Here is a 16,966-nt window from a genome sequence, read left to right as displayed (position 1 = left end):
AAAATTAATTCCGTTAACGAAAACTTAACAATGTGCTTGAAATGGCCAGGTCAACGAAACTTTACTATTTTATCAAAAAGTCAAACTAAACTTTGAGATTAAAATAACATTTCCAAAACTCATGCTTTTTTTGTCCCAATTTGAATGGTGAAGATTTTTACGGCATTTTTCTTCATAGAAAATACAGAGAATAACATAAAATTAATAAAATAAAAGACATGAGTGACAATGATGATAGTTAGATTCCTAGCATGACGGGTTGGAGAAAAGGCTGACACATAAAAGAGTAACACAATATATCATTTACGTGACCCTTAATTCGTTTCTATTCTCACACTTTGCGCCAAACCTAATTTTTAATAGGTACCTCGTATATGTACATCTTATATAGCCCGTGACGTTTTCTATACTTCTAGTTATGCAAAACATTCATCAACAATCAAACTTAGTTAACACAAGAACATCTTTCAAATCATATACTAAAAGAATTTTTTTTTTCATAAAGATTCTTAAAAATAGCACAAAAATAAGTTTTTTTCTAAACTTAACTCAATATCTCTAAAATTCTAAAAATACCACCAATTAATCTTTTAAAATTAAATCATAAATTCAAAATACTAAATCCTACTCCTCAAAATTATACTCTAATGTGAAATTGAAAACCCAAACATAAAAAACAAAATTCTAAATATTAATTTTATATATTATAATATATTAAATAGTGTTATTTTTGGAAATTTATAAAATGTGTGTTATAATTGTCCATAAAATTTATTTTAACGTTATTTTAGGGTTTTTTTTTTCATTTATCATAATGACACTCTCTAATCGTTAAACCGGTTTCTTTTACTGATTTTGCATCCTCATTTTTTTACTGGCGTTCAAGTTTTTTTACAATGAAAGAAAGAGTTTACGTTACGTGGCTCAATTCACGAGGACCTTGCAAGTTTACATCACCGATACTCTTTTTATAGTATATACTAATTAATACTACAGAAAAACGTACAGCATCACCAATAATTATTGACGTTGACGAAAACCAAATTTATAAGCCTCTGCCTCTCTATACGTTACTAGACTACTTCATTTATTCCACATACTCCAAAACATTTTAATCTATACTTTACTTAGTTCTCTGAGCACATTAACATGATAATTACTTTATTTTCGAGAAGTTCACTTCTAATTTCAACAGTTTGTAAATCATCATGTTACTTTAAACTGTGGATTTGAAGCAAAATGTTGACATAATGGTCTTAAATTAACATGTTGCATTGGCCGTCCCGACGTGCCGTAACAAAATATTTGTCTTCAGGTAATTGTGGTTTTGAAGTTGATCAAGTTCATATATTTAGTGTTCTGTAATGGGGTGAGCTTATTACTTTCATGCTTCCTATTTCCAATTTTCGTGTAACACAAACAATTAAACTTCAATGGTGAGTATAGAATTTAACTTTTTTTTTACTGGACATTAATTTTCGACAGTTGATATGGGGTTCTTTACTTATTTACTAGTACCATTTACTTCAAATCTAATTAAAATGAATTAATAAATTCGACAAAATATTTAAAAAATTTCATACATATTTAAACAGTTCACACTTAAACAACTAAAAATATCATTCCTAGATTACCCCTTCCACCAGTTTCCAAATCTGTAAAAATCTGTAAAAATTGATAATTCTTTTCCTATTCTTTTAACTTCCTATATTTTTACCTTGAGTCTGTCACAAACTCACAACCCACAGTCACAGGGGTCATATCTCTATTTTCTTACTTTATTAGTCTTGTTTAATGTTTAATGAAAATACTGACCAAACCTTTTCTTATCGTTATGAAGTAATTTAGAAGAAAACACATGGGTTATAGAACTTAGTATCATAGAAGTAAGCGTATTTGAATTGGAATTATTATTTGACCATCTCATCGGTCAACATGTTTGAAAATATTACATTATTCGAGTACCTTTGATCAGATGTTGTCCTATTTTACATTTTAAAATATTGCATATTTGTTAATAGTGTTTACAATTAAAGAGTTCGATCTCTTTTTCAAGGCTTGTTAAAATCATAAGAAAAATAGAAGTTTTTTAAAACATGATGTGATGTTTCTTATTTCTTGTATAAACCTTAACACCAAATTTTTATAATTTTACCCAAAAAAAAAAACTACAGGTGGGTTGATATCGGATTTTCCTTTTCTGGTTGGTTGGAAGGATACGAATCCTGAGTTGATTCTGGGGGTTTATGTGATTATTGTGATTGAGGATATGGTTTTGGTTTTGGACGATACGGCTTTAGGGGAGGTATTGGTTTAAGATTTAGAAAGAATTTTAATGATTTTATGTTTTTGCTGATTGTTAGAATCATAGAAAATTGAAAGTTAAAAATGAAGGATTCTAAGAGATTGTTTAGGAAGTTTTTTAAAATCAGCGGGTAAAAGATATCTACTTTCTTTGTCTGTGGTCATTGTTGGGAATGAGATTATTTGATTCTCTCCAGTCACGGGATTGTTTGGGCATTAAGAGGATTTGGCAACTGATTCGGTTCAGCTTGGTGATTTTGTTTGGTGATTCTATATTAACTTGGGGGCGTGGTAGCTTGCTTTCCAGCATTATTCCTTTCCTTCTCAATCGTTGTTGGGCTTGTTGGTTCACCATTGTCGGAGTTTTCTCCTCGCTTCAGCGGTTCCTTCTGTCAATGGTCTTGAGAATTCTTATGGCTCAGCTGGCACTAAACAAAGGCAAGGCGGCTATGGTCTGTACGGAGGTTGTCAAGATTTCGACTTCTGTTTTGGCTTAGCATATTCAACAATTTTCTCTTACTCTGATTGGAAGATTAATGAATCCTGCAGTCCAGAGGATGGAGTCTCTGCTTGCTAACCTGCCTAAGATTTGGAAGTTGGAAAATAAAGTCTTGGGAGCGGATTTGGGACAAGATACATTCCAGTTTAACTTTGAGGAAGAAACGGATCTTCAGGAGGTTTTGCTCAATGGTCCTTACCATTTTGATGGTTGGATGATTTCATTGGTTCGGTGGGAACCTATTGTATCTGATTCTTATCCTTCGGCTATCAGTTTCTGGGTGAAAGTGGGTGGTATCCCTATGCACTTGTTAGAACTAACAACGTTAGAAGCTATCGGGAGAAAGGTTGGTAGAATCAAGGAGTTAGATGAGGAGACGGGCAGCATTTGTGTCACGGTGAACGGTTTCAATCCCTTGCTCTTCCACATGGTGGTTCCGTTTGATAATGGCGATGCGGTGGTGGTTTCTATTGATTACGAGAAGCTTGTTGGGTATTGTAAGCATTGCTTACGTTTAACACATGATGTGTTGGTCTGCCTGGTGCTTAAAAATGCTCAAGCAAATCCAAGGCTGGTTGATCCTGCGGATAACAGGGGTGCTCAGCGACAACAGGGCATGAACAAACAAGGTTCGGTTCCACAAGAGGGTGGATGGGAGAAACCACGGAAGCATGTGAAGCGTGCTTTGGATTTTCAATCTGAGCAGTCTAATGAGAGGAGACAACTTCCGTTTCGGGGTGGTGCTTCTAGTTCTTCCGGCTTCCATTTGCAAGGAAGGAATCAGGGCCAAGTCTGGGGACAAAAGACGAGATACCATGGTGGTGGATCAGGAACAAGTTTGGGAGGCGATCATTATGGGTCGCAGGGGTCTAGAGGGGTGGTGGAGCAATCAGCAGGTGTTTCCCATCAGAGAAAGGGCATTCGCCCAGTTTGGCCAAAACCTTTGTATAAGGCCAAACAGGGTTCTGGTGACAAACAAAATCAACGAGCTGTGCATGTTGGTGACTCTTCTGCAATGGCTGAGGATACCTCTTTAGAGGTTTCCACAGGGAATGGTGTAGATGAGGGGGATGAGGATCTCCAGGATCAGGATTTTATTGTGAGCACTGATGATTTATTGGAGGATGGAGAATTTGATGATGATACTAGTCATGAGGATTCCAAGTTAGAGTCGGACTTATTGCTTAAGGAAAGTACTGACTTGGGTCTTGAGGTGGAGGGTACTTCTATCCAAGGTACTCATGTTTCTGAAACTTTATCTGCGAGTATGCTTGTTATGAATTCGGCTATGGCTTCAGTTTCTTTGGGTAAGCAGAGCAAGGTTAAAGCTAAGGCGGGTAGTCCACAGGCTAGGAAAGGGATTTACGGTTCGAAGAAGAGTACTTTACCTTTGGCTTCACCTGGAAAACGACTCATGGCTAAAGCTTTGTCTCTAAAATCTGTAGTTACGGGCACAAAACAGGCCGGTGTGGGAAAACAAGGTCAAAAAGCTACGGATGGCAGTTCTGCGGGTGGCGGAAGTCGGCCTTCTAAGAAAAGGATGGGGGCTCTCCCGAAACCACCGGCTCAAACGTGAAGATTTTAAGCTGGAACTGTCAGGGCATAGGGGTTGATCTGACCGAGAAATATTTGGGCGACTTGTGGAGAAAGCATAGACCAAACATTTTATTTTTATCAGAGACAAAGAAATGTTTTTCTTATTTACAAAAATTTCAAAATAAGTTTGGTTATAATAAATTGTTTACTGTTGAACCCCGCGGGGCTAGCGGTGGTTTGCCATTGTTGTTTAAAGATGATTTAAATCTATCTATCCTTTTTGATAACGATCGTATAATTGATACACAAGCTTCAATTGGGCAACAAATTGTTTATTTGTCTTTTGTTTATGGGGACCCGGTTCCCCAACACCGTGACAATGTTTGGGATAAATTAACGGATATTGGTTCCTTTCGTATTGCTCCCTGGTTTATAGTTGGAGATTTTAATGAATTAGTTGGAAACCATGAGAAGCAAGGGGGTGCTTTGCGCTCAGCATCTTCTTTTCAACCATTTATATCTATGCTTCGGCATTGTGGGATGCTGGAATTTCCCTGTTATGGGGAACAATAATCTTGGCGAGGGAACCGTTGTAATAATCAGGTGGTTCAGTGTCGACTAGATCGGGCTTTGGGTAACGAGGACTGGCACGGATTCTTTCCAAATTCGAAAGTTGATTATCTGGAGATGATTGGTTCTGATCATTGTCCAATTCTAGCAACATGTTTGATGACGGTCCAGAGAAGGCAGAGGCAGTTCAGGTTTGATAAGCGTTGGTTGGGGAAGGAGGGATTAGTTGATGCGGTAGAGTCATGGTGGAATCAGACAAGGAATTTTCGGATCCCGGGTTTTGTGGACAAGATAAGGAATTGTAGGAATTCGATTTCTTGGTGGCGGAAAAATAATGTCAACACTGGCCCTTCGATCATTTCGTCTTTGAAGGCGGCGCTACAGGATGCGAAGATGGATGATTCGATTACGCAAGACGAAATTCGGGGAATTGAGAGGAAATTGAAAGAGGCATATTGCGATGAAGAGATTTATTGGCAACAAAAGAGTAGGAAATTTTGGCTAAGGGTTGGGGATAAAAACACCACTTATTTCCATGCCTCTACCAAACAACGTCGGGTGCGTAGTAGAATTGTGGGTTTATTTGCTGCCGATAACATTTGGGTTGAATCACCTTCGGGTATGGAGCGTATTGCTAAAATATATTTTGAGGACTTGTTTAAGAAATCTGATGGTGGGGGTATTTCAGAAATGCTACAAGCAATTAGCCCAATTATTACGGATAGTATGAATAGAGCTTTAACTCGGGATATTTCGGAAGGGGAAATCCGAAAGGCTCTGTTTGCTATGCATCCGGAGAAATCTCCAGGACCTGATGGGATGACGGCTCTATTTTTTCAGAGGTTCTGGTCCTCCCTCAAAGGGGATTTAGCGGCTTTGGTTAAGGAATTTTTTTCGAACTGGTAGTTTTGATCCACTTTTAAATGAGACAAATATTTATTTCATTCCTAAAGTGGATCGCCCGCAGCGGATGGCGGAGTTTAGGCGATTAGCCTATGCAATGTGACCTACAAAATAATTTCTAAAGTATTGTGTTTTCGCATGAAGCGACTTTTACCTCTTCTGGTTTCAGAAACGCAATCAGCCTTTGTTTCTGGTCGTTTAATTATAGATAACATTCTTGTGGCTCAGGAGATGTTTCATGGGCTCAATACTAATCGCCGGTGTAAGTCGGACTTCTTGGCATTTAAAACGGATATGAGTAAGGCGTATGATCGGGTTGAATGGGACTTTTTGGAGGCGGTTTTGGTTAAATTGGGATTTGACAGGAAATCGATTTCATGGATCATGTGGTGTGTCTTGTCGGTTTCATATCAAGTTCTTCTGAATGGTCAGCCCAGAGGCTTTATTAGACCACAGAGGGGATTATGCCAGGGGATCCTCTTTCGCCATGTTTATTTATTCTGTGTACATAGGTTTTAATAGCAAATATTAAAAAGGCTGAACGAGAGAAGAAATTAACGGGTATTACCATTGCCCGGGAGAGCCCTATGGTTTCACATCCCTTGAGACGTCAACGCAAGGGCAGATTGTCTTGCTCGGTCCTCAAGATGTTTAAGTTCTGAATCAATTTTTGTAAACTCTTTTCCTCCTGTTTGGGCGACCAATCTTGGAATTCTATTTTAATTTATTAATGTTTATTTGAAAAAAAAAAAAAAAAAACTACAAAGTTTTATAAAACGAACTCATTAATTACTATCATGATGCTTACATAAATCGAAGACCCTTGTTTTGTTGCAATAAATTTTGAGGTTAGGGAATGTATAAACTTGAACTTGAAGTGTTTTTCAAAAAAAAAAAATGTATAAACTTGAAGCCCTTCGGTCTTACTTGTGTGTGATTGGCTTGTTTAAACACCGAAAATGTGAGGAAAAAAACAAAGAAGCAAAAAAGTCCAAAGGAAAAATACAAGTGGGACGATAATATATTGATATGGGAGAAGAGGACAAAGGAAGATATGAAAGCAAAATGTGAATGAGGTAATCTGACACAGAGATGAAACCCATAAATTTACGTACGTATAAAGTTACCAAAATATACGTTTAATAGGGAAATAGATAAGATCCTTTTTTTTCTCATTTTCTGGACCACCCCTATACTATTGATATGACTTTGGTGTATTATGTATTCATGTATGATTTGATATGTGTGATTAAACGTTGCATCTCTATTGCATGAACAGCTTCGTGTTGGTTCACTTTGTTAGTGGGCAGGGCATCATACAAACCTACCGGTCAACCCCAAAACGTATAAACAAAATGATGAGACAAAAACTAAACTAAGCAAAAATGATAAAAATGACATAAGTTAGCATGTAAACTAGAACATCGCGATTTACATATGATCTTCAGTGACGATCTTTCTCGCTAACACCATGCTTTTTTTTCCCCCGTTTGTTGTGAAGATAGTATTATGAGTTACTTTTACTATTCCAATTAAAAAAGAATAAGGACAATTAATCCAATAATAGAATATTACGATATAACATTTTGAAGAGCCATATATCTAAAATGTATCATAGAAAAAGTGCAACTAGGACACATATGAAGTCTATGAAAGAAGCTGCCAACCAAACGAAACATACAAGATATTATGGCGACCACCGGCTATTTAACGCGACATGCCTTTTTCGTATATTGAAACAAAAAAAAAATCTTTTATATAGAAATTAATAATGGAATTAAGGACTAATGTATAACCCATATCAAAAGGATCTGGTGAGTTTTGAGGGTAGATCCACGACTGTTAATTATAAGTTTTAAGCTGGTCCATTGTTGCCTTGTTGGGATTGGTTTAAGTGATTTAGTCCTTGCCGCTTTTGGTGGTTGTAGTTTTGTGTTTATAACATCAAAAGATAGAATTGATCAACTCTTATGTAATCGTATTGAACATCATACTGGTGAAATTGTGAATGTGACTCCTCGAAACGTACCCTTGAAAATAGGGAAACTTGTAAAAGTTTTATATTGTGTAATTGCTTCATATTCCAGCTCCAGATGATTAGTCGTATTCATACATGCAAAAGAAAACTAAGAAAGCGGAGATCAAAACCAAACCGTTACGGTCGTCTTAAAAACAGTATTTATTACAAAATTGACTAAAATATGAAAATCGAACCAAAATGTGAAAATCCAAACATTATTTATTACAAAATGGACTATTTTTCACAATAGTTGTGCTCCATTATTAAAAGGTTTGGCGACCATAAAAAAAGTGACATTGCTAATATGGTGAATGTTGGAGTAAATGACAAAACTTTGTAACAATTTTGAAGACAAGCCTACTCTCTAGTTTCTAACTAGTACTTTTTAGCCCAAAAAACTTCTAACTAATAATTTCAATTCGATTTTACTTATATTAAATGGACGTTTTAGAATTGTAAAATTCCTATACCAAATAAAACAGAACTAAACTAAACCAAACTAATATTTTATATATATATAGAAAAGGTAAAAAAATACTATTGTTTGGTTGCTTAAAGTTTAGCAATTAAATAACTCACTTTATTGTGGGCACATGATTCACCCTTAATGCCCTGTCGCTCACTCTTTATTAGCAAAACCAATTACACCTCTCTCTCTTCTTCTTCTCTTTCACAATTTCGAGTTTTACATCAAAGCCTCTTCACTTTCTCTCTCTCTCTAGGCTCTACTATAGTCTCCTACTACCTACTTCTTCTCCCTCCCTCTCTCTTCATTTTTCATTACATAAAGCTTCAACTTCCCATCACTCTACTCCTCCAAAGATGCAATTCTCGAGAAACTCGATCCTTAGGCAACTAAGCAGAAAAGAAGGTTGGAGGTCGGCTTCTAGAAGGTGGACTTCCGGAGATAGCTCAACGGCCTTCAACGACGACACAAGCGGTGGTGGTGGTTACTCCTCAATGGAGGGTCTTTATGGGGTTTACTCTGGTGGAGACACGGCTGCAAGAACTAAGAGAGTGATGGTTGTGGTGGATGAGACTTCGAGGTCTAAGCATGCCATGATGTGGGCTTTAACTCATTTGACTAACAAAGGAGATTTGATGACTCTTCTTCATGTTGTCTCTCCTCATGATGAAGCTACTCCTTCTTTGGCTCAATCTCTTGGTTCTCTCTGCAAAGCTTGTAAACCCGAGGTACGTACTTACTAATTAAGCTTACTATATGTACTTAAACCAAAATAAATTAATTAAGCAGACTATTATTATTATTTTCGCAAAGAGATGACTTACTAAGGTTTAATGAAGATAATTGCTATTCTATATGTTTGGATTTTGGAAACTAGTTAGAGAAGTAATTACCATATTTGGGTTTTAGTTTTGTTTTTTTTGGGGTTAATGGATAAGTTGTGTTGAGGTACTTGAGTATTGGAGCAATGCATGCGTGAGAGAATCTATCTCTGTGATGGTCATAGTGACTGATGGCTCCTCACTTTGTTTTTTGTAAAAAAGAAAAGAAAATTATTTTGGATTTAGAGAATACTTTCATCATTATTCATTCTGTAAAGTATAGCTTTTTCAGTTAGAATTGCAGCTTTTGTTCTTAGTCTAGATCTAATGTTTTTAAAACTCGTTATTAGATCTAAAGTATACTTGGTATCACAAATTGAGTTACTTAAAAAGTGTCCTTACCCATTTAAAGAATACTTTAATTGGCTTTTAAAAATGGTACTTGTTCGAAAACAACTTAGTAACATGTAATCAGGTAGAGTTTTTTGTAAGATTGATAATTTCTAAGAAAACTGTCGAGATATTTTTCTAATATTATAATTCACCATTTATTATAATTAATTACTTGAAAATTCCTTGATCGTTTTTTTATTAGTTTGGAGAAATTAGAAATAAATGTGTATACTAATTATGAGATAATAACTATAATAATGTAATTGTTTTGGAAAAAAGGTGGATGTGGAGGCATTGGTGATTCAAGGACCAAAGCTAGCAACAGTGTTAAGCCAAGTGAAGAAGCTTGAAGTCTCTGTGCTTGTGTTGGGTCAGAAAAAATCTGCACCACTCATCTCTTGGTGCGTCATCTCAACCGTCAGATCTCTTTCCCCATCATGATTCTCTCGTTTCAATAATTACTTACACATTTTTTTGTTGTCGTTTTGTGTGTGTGTAGCTTATGTGGACCTAGCAGATCAGAGGAGCTCGTAAATCGTTGCATCAACGGTGCAGATTGCTTGACGATTGGTGTTAGGAAACAATGCAAAGGTGTTGGTGGGTACTTGATCAACACAAGATGGCAGAAAAATTTCTGGCTTTTAGCCTGATCGCAATTCTAATCTAATTAGATATATTGTATTAAATTGTGTTATTGTAGTTTAATAAAAAACTCTCTATGTAGTAATCTCGTTGTTGTCTTGTGTTAACATAACTTGTCTTATATGTCTTGTAAGAAACTAAAAGTTATATCTTTGTATCCCCACTGCATCGGTTCCACCACATTGACATTAGTCTCCTAATTCTTGTCACATATGGATTCAATTTTTGGACCAAGTTTCAAATCTTGTTTGGGAACAGAGTTGTTCTTGTTTCCACCATTTGGAAGTCTAAAAAATATATTAATAACTTAGTCTAATGCATCGAGAAAACCAAAGTTAGTTCATAGCCGATTAAGAGATATAATGTTGTGAGTTATTTTTTTTTTTTTTTTTTGGCCTAAAATATGATCAGATCTCTTATACAAAATTTGGTAAATAAAACTTTTGCTAACATTTGGGGAAGACAATAAACCTATGTTTTTTTTAGTAAGTTAAAAATATTGTTTGACATGGTCATGGCATATGATGTAATATAAAGAGACACAACTAATAGAAGAAAACTAACACATAATTTCCAAATTTTTTGGTTTTGACCTGGTCATTTTCTTTCATATACATATATGAGGAGGTGATGAACATTTCTGAGGATGGAAAGACAACTGCTTGCTCTTCTTAATATAAAGATTGACAAACAAACTTCAGAAGTCTAACTCTAAAACTCATATATTATTATCTTCTGTTTGTTATATTTTTTCACCAACCGAAACCTAACCACTCAAACAGTACAGACCAAACTGCGAAACATAATCTTTTTCTCATCCTTTAAATACGTATATATATATATATATATATAGATCCAAAAATAAAAATAAGAAAAGCAAGATATATTGTGAGTGTAGTATATATACATATGAAACCATACTAGTTGTGAGCACTTAAACAGAAGAGAAACTTGCACCAGAAAAAAATCAGAAGAGAAACTTAATGGGCAAGAACAAGAGCACCTAAAACCTCCATCCTTAGGAAGGAACTACCGCATACTTATGGGTTCCTTAAGGATGGAGGTTTTGAGTGCTCTTGTTCCTGTCCAGCTAACCATGGTTGGCTGCTCATGGGGTTTTTGGTATATGAAGCCACTATAAGACTCATGAACGAGACCAATGAGGTAAGTGGATTCCTTATGTTTATATTTGCAGTATTTGGTCTAGCAGTGAATATAGTAATGCATGCTCTCCAGTCTCCTCTTTCATGATCATAGCCATGGACTCATAATAATGGACAGTCATAATATTATGACCATTACAATCACGGTGGTAGCCATAACCATGGGATGATAATAGTGATACACACAAACCCATCATCAAGGTCATAGTTATGACTTATGATGATACTACCTTTGTTTTTGTTTTTGTTTTCTGCTGCCACAAAATGGGCAAGAACACATAAAACACATGAGTGACGATTGTTTTCACAAGAATTACTGCATACGTTTATAGCCATTTATAAAGAAAGAGTTCTTTAACATGAGTCTTTTTTTCATTAAAATAATATTATATTTTTTTCATTAAAATAAAATTAACTGAACTTTTTTTTTTGATCAAAAACTGAAATTTATCTTTTATTTTTACTTGGTGATATTATAAGAATATACTTCACTAAAACTGTTCCTTTCATTTTACATGCATATACTTTGTTTTGGTTTGACCAAAAAAATTAAAATAAACATTAGAGTATTTGTTTTGGCTTTTATATTGTCTCATGAGACCTTGTTTTTCTTTAGATGTTTCCAAAGTAACGCATAACAATTATTTCAAAAAAAATTGTTTTTGTTTAATTGATGTAAGTTTCAAAGTCAAACTTAATTTAAAGACATTTCCCAAGTTAAACGCTAATCAACTCACAATTAAGTGAAATATATAAACTAGATTTCGGATCAGTTTAAGCAGCAGCAACAACAAGGAAGAACTTAAAATAACTAAGACATATAAACTTGACAAGGTCTCTGTTTAAGTCTCTCTATCTTTGATACAAACTTGATTATAAATTTAACTGGTCCAAGCGTAAGCTATTGTACTACTTGATGTAAACAACAAAATGTTTTCATTTCATTTTTCACAAATTTCGTCACCAATAATTGTTTACACATCAGTATTTTAGACAAGATTTGATTTCAAAAACAATGTGACAAAAGAAGTAGAGTGACAATTATTGTTGTTTATATAGAACGTATAATAAACCTAAACCAATATTTTCTGCTAGAACCGTCGCAGAATTAGCAAGGCGGTTCCACCCTCCTGGCTTGAGCTTGTTGTCGTGCTCGTCTTACTTTCAAGTCATCGATATGATTCTGGTAAACATAAGAAGCGAAACCCCAAAGAGCGATCAGCATAGCCATAACCTTAACGCCACTCATTTTATCACGGAACACAACCAAAGCTGCGAGTGGAGTCACAGCTAAGGAGAGTGTACTAATGACGTTTGAGAAGAGCGATGTCACCAGAAAGATCAAACCCACCACTCCTACAGAACACACTTGCCACGTGACTGCTGTCCAGACCAAAGTCAGTACATAAGAGGCTTGCCCTTTATGATACCCTTCCATTTCCCCGTGCAGCGTTCTCCACTCCCCGCTAGCAAACAGGCCAATGACAGAGACACAAGTCGCCACTAAAGAAGTGTATATTTGCATTTCAAGAACCACGGAAAAGGTCTCTCTTTTCAGAATCTTCTCAAACGAAAACTGCATAAGCGAAAGCAACAGAGAATAAAGAGCGGATGCAGCGAGTGTACACACAAACCCAACAATGTACTTAGACCTGGGGACACCAGAAGGAGTATCCGCATCATCATTGAGAGCTATCAAAGCAGCAGAAAACGACAGGAGAACAACAGAGTTGAGGATCAAAGCAGTGAACTTCTGAGCGTTGATGAAATAAGAGAAGACCGCGTTGAAGGCTAACTGAGTAGCGCAAATGAGCGAATAAGTGGAAGCAGAGAGGTACAAAAGTCCAACAGAGTATAACATGTTGTCACCAGCGATGATCACACCAAGCAAAACATAGATCAAGACAATGTATTTGAGTGAACAAGCAGGCTCTGAAGAAGACTCTGCACTACTCGAAGATGGAAGAAGCAAAAGCGGGATATAGAGAATGGGAAAAGCAGCAGTCTGAACAAGAGTAGCCATCCATTTACTGTTCCCACCTTGATCGTAATAAAACCTACCAAGAAGCACTGAAGCAGCTTGACCACCAATGAGAAAGAAGATGTTAACAGAGACAAGAACCCACCATTGCCAGCTTTTAAGCTTCAAGAGTGGTATTGGTAAACCTACCACACTCTCTTCCTTCACCAAGATTGGTTCTTGATTACCTGTAAAAAACACATACTTTAAAACAAGGGCTTGGTACAATTCGCGTGAAAGCTCCCAAATTTAAGTTCAAAAAACCCTTAACTAAAAGCATCAACATAAACAAGTTTCAAAAACTACCCATAACTTCAAAAACCCTAAAGCGTAATCTAACACATAAATCACAATCTGGGTATGTCGAAAAATCAAAACTTGATTGATCAAGCGCACAAAATCAAAAGATGAAACTAAGGAAGGAGAACGAGACTGACCTGACATAGAATTGGTTTGTATTAGAAACGACGAATTACACAGAGAGATTAAGAAAATGGGTTTTTTTTTTTTTTTTGTTCGTTAACCCAATTGAGATATTTGCTATGTTGTTCTTCGGGATTGATCGGTTCAGAGAAGATCCGTGAAGTACACAAACAAATGAAGCTTTTTGGGAAGAAGCGAGCAGCAGCTATTATTATTGCCAAGAGATTCGACGCAGACACTTATCAACTTTTTTGAGTCTTTGACTTGTTTTTAGCCCATCATTTTTTGAACCGGAGGGGACCGGAGATTCGACCCTTGGAAATTGAGATTGACCATGTTTGGCCGGTTAAGCCGAAACTCGGTTTGTAACAAATCCCACTAGGCAACATCAACGTATACGTATAATCGTGTGAACCGATTTGTATATATTTGTTATCGTGTAAACCGATTGTGTATATATTGTATCTGTTTTAACAGGTGTGATTTAAAGATTAGGTTTTATTTAATACCAAGATATTTTTTCCAACTAAAAACTATTAGCTATCTAACATTCAAATAAAAATAAAATAATTTAGAGTTTTTTTGGAATTTTCCCAATATTAATTAATACTATTTTTACTTTTTGGGCAACAGAAAAAACACAAAGGAAAAAAGCTTACTGAGTACGTCAGAATATATATCTGTTCTAGACTAGAACTATGATACAAAAAAAACATAATCCTATTAGCAAAAATCAGAGAATAATAAATCTCTGATTCCTTACGGATCTATTGTCTCCCTCCATCTTTTGACTCTTCTCTCTCAATCGGCTCCATTCGAGGTTAGATACAAATCTTTCTTTTTCTTTTGACGTTTTTTCCTAGGTAAAACTTTACTTTACTACTGAATGTATGTGTGTATTCGTTTTGTAAGATTTGTTCGATACATTCAGCTTCAAGAATGATCTGATTTTGTAAGATTAAACATGATATTTAGGTTGTCGAACTCGAGCATGTCAGTTTTTATTAGTCCTCACTCTCTCGAGGCTCAATTAGTCCTCACTCTCTTGCTAATTTTTGTTTTAGGTTGTCGAACTCGAACATGTCAGTTTTTATTGGGACGAGCCTTGGGGATATAGTGATTTATCTTTACACAGACACATGCCCTCTGATCTGCAAGAATTTCCTCAAGCTCTGCAAGTAAGTGTATGTCTTAACTCACTATATATATGTCTCGATCCATTAGGTTTTTATTAACACTCATTTTCCTTAGGTGCAATTTCTACAAGGGGTGCATCTTTCACAATGTGCAAAAGGGTTTCATAGCACAGACATGCGATCCAATTGGCACTGGAACTGGTGGAGATTCAATATACAAGTAAGTTATTGCTTGTTGTTTTTATAACCTTTTTCGCGTGATGCATATTTTTCTAAACCATCTCGTGCATATTACGTTTCCAGATTCCTTCACGGTGAGCATGTTCGTTTTTCGGCCATGAGATCCATCCCGACTTGAAACACTCAAAGACTGGCACTGTTGCAATGGCCAGTGCTGGTGAAAATCTCTATGCCTACCGGTCCTATATCACACTTTGTGACGATTTGGACTATCTTGATGGAAAACACACTGTAAGCAAATTATACAATTACACTTCTTTTCAGTTCTTTCTTTCTTGAGTATTCATGTTACTAACTAATATTCATGTTATTCTTTTCAGGTGTTTGGGGAAATCGCTGATGGGTTTGAAAATTTGACTAGGATAAATGAAGCTTACGTCGATGCAGAAAACAAACCATTTATTAACATTGTAATCAAAGACATACACATATTTGAAGATCCATTTGAAGATCCTCCACAGCTAACTAAGATGATAGCAGATGCTCCCTTTGAAGATGCCAAACATAAAAATGTAAGACTTGAAGCTGGTTGGGTTCCTTTGGATGAGAAACTTTGTCCACAGGAACTGGACGATGTTATACGCCAAAAGGCTGCACATTCTAGTGTGGTTGTCCTTGAATGTGTAAGTATCACTGATTCAGTTATCTTTGTGTAATTTTAAAATCATGTTTAGTTATTGACCTTGTATTGCTGTGTTGTAGATAGGAGATATCCCTGAGGCTGAGGTAAAACCTCCTGACAATGTGTTGTTCGTCTGTGATCTGAATCCTGTAACTGAGGTATGTGTTTTGATATTTAATATTCTAAAGCTTAGCCTTCCAATCTTCTCGTTGTTGACATTTTGTTCTCTTTTTTTTCTTTTTCTTTGGTTTGTCTCAATGGCAGGGTGAGGACCTCCACACCATTTTTTAACGCTTTGGAACGGTTATATCGTGAGTGTTTTTTCCCCTGCTTCTTTATACGTTTGAGAAACTCTCAATTGTTTTGTATTTATCTTAATTGTACGAAAATATATGGCAGGGCTGATGTCATCCGGGATTCCAAGACGGGTAATAGCTTGTGCTATGCTTTTATAAAGTTTGAGACTAAGGAAGCATGCTAACAAGCGGTTTTAAAGGTAAAACATTAAATGAGTGGCTAACAAGTGTATAATTTAGAAGTAAAAAATGTGTTATTTGGAGCTTTAACAAGTGGTTGTTCTTATGCAGCAGATGGCCGGTGCTTTGATCGATGATAGAAGAAGAATACGTGTAGACTTCAATCAGAGTGTATTCGAAATTTGGCGGCAGTTCCGGCGGAAAGACTCCCAACAACATGGTAAAGGTAAAGCCCATTTTTCTATTTAGACCAAATAATTCATGAAATCCTTCCCTTGTCAAAAAATGCAAGGAAAGTTAACAAAATGTTTTTACAGGGTCGACAGATCATGTTGCTAAAGAATACGGAATGGTGTTTGAGGGCGATCTACTTAAAAGTCCCAAGAGAGAGAAGAGAGAGCATAGTCGTCATGGCAGTAAGAAGATTCATAGGAGAAGTCCTTATGGTTATGGTGAAAGGCAAAAAACAACACGAAGATGAACGTGACACTGAAGAAGGCAATGATAGGTTGAGTAAGGAGATGAAACTCACAAAGAGAAGATATAAATAGAAGAATCTACATAGTTTTGTTCATATGTTAACAACGTACAATATATGATCTTAATGTTGTATTATAGGAATTGGCGCTAGCAATATATACAGAAAAACTTATTTTGGTGCTGTTCCTTTCTTCATTGGGATGGATCATCTAAGTGAAGATGAAAAATGATGTTTGTTTATGTCAAAAAAAG

General features: G+C 35.9%; 2 protein-coding genes and 1 pseudogene across 2 annotated transcripts; 2 read left to right on the top strand and 1 right to left on the bottom strand.

Annotated features, from left to right (window-relative positions):
• Window positions 1–8,298: 8,298 nt before the first annotated feature.
• On the top strand, window positions 8,299–10,334 carry LOC104777578 (uncharacterized). Its single transcript, XM_010501851.3, has 3 exons — window positions 8,299–9,026; window positions 9,792–9,913; window positions 10,012–10,334. The coding sequence occupies exons 1-3, from the start codon at window positions 8,655–8,657 to the stop codon at window positions 10,160–10,162; spliced, it is 645 nt and encodes a 214-aa protein (XP_010500153.2). The 5' UTR covers window positions 8,299–8,654; the 3' UTR covers window positions 10,163–10,334.
• Window positions 10,335–12,236: 1,902 nt separating this feature from the next.
• LOC104777577 (putative purine permease 11) lies at window positions 12,237–14,004 on the bottom strand. The gene is made up of 2 exons (XM_010501850.3): window positions 13,775–14,004; window positions 12,237–13,525 (listed from the first exon to the last, which is right to left on the bottom strand). The coding sequence occupies exons 1-2, from the start codon at window positions 13,779–13,781 to the stop codon at window positions 12,426–12,428; spliced, it is 1,107 nt and encodes a 368-aa protein (XP_010500152.2). The 5' UTR covers window positions 13,782–14,004; the 3' UTR covers window positions 12,237–12,425.
• Window positions 14,005–14,840: 836 nt separating this feature from the next.
• On the top strand, window positions 14,841–16,944 carry LOC104779132 (peptidyl-prolyl cis-trans isomerase CYP59-like; annotated as a pseudogene).
• Window positions 16,945–16,966: the final 22 nt, after the last annotated feature.

Source organism: Camelina sativa, chromosome 3 (assembly GCF_030686135.1).
Source record: "Camelina sativa cultivar CO46 ecotype springtype chromosome 3, ASM3068613v1".
In the NCBI taxonomy this organism is placed as follows: domain Eukaryota; kingdom Viridiplantae; phylum Streptophyta; class Magnoliopsida; order Brassicales; family Brassicaceae; genus Camelina; species Camelina sativa.
The sequence above is the reverse complement of the archived record's forward strand: the minus strand, read 5'-3'. Positions and strand labels throughout refer to the sequence as shown.

Coding starts and splice junctions, on each gene's coding strand:
- LOC104777578 (XM_010501851.3), top strand. CDS start 8,655: ATGCAATTCTCGAGAAACTCGATCCTTAGGCAACTAAGCAGAAAAGAA. Junction 9,027..9,791: donor GCAAAGCTTGTAAACCCGAG/GTACGTACTTAC, acceptor TTTGGAAAAAAG/GTGGATGTGGAGGCATTGGT. Junction 9,914..10,011: donor TCTGCACCACTCATCTCTTG/GTGCGTCATCTC, acceptor GTGTGTGTGTAG/CTTATGTGGACCTAGCAGAT.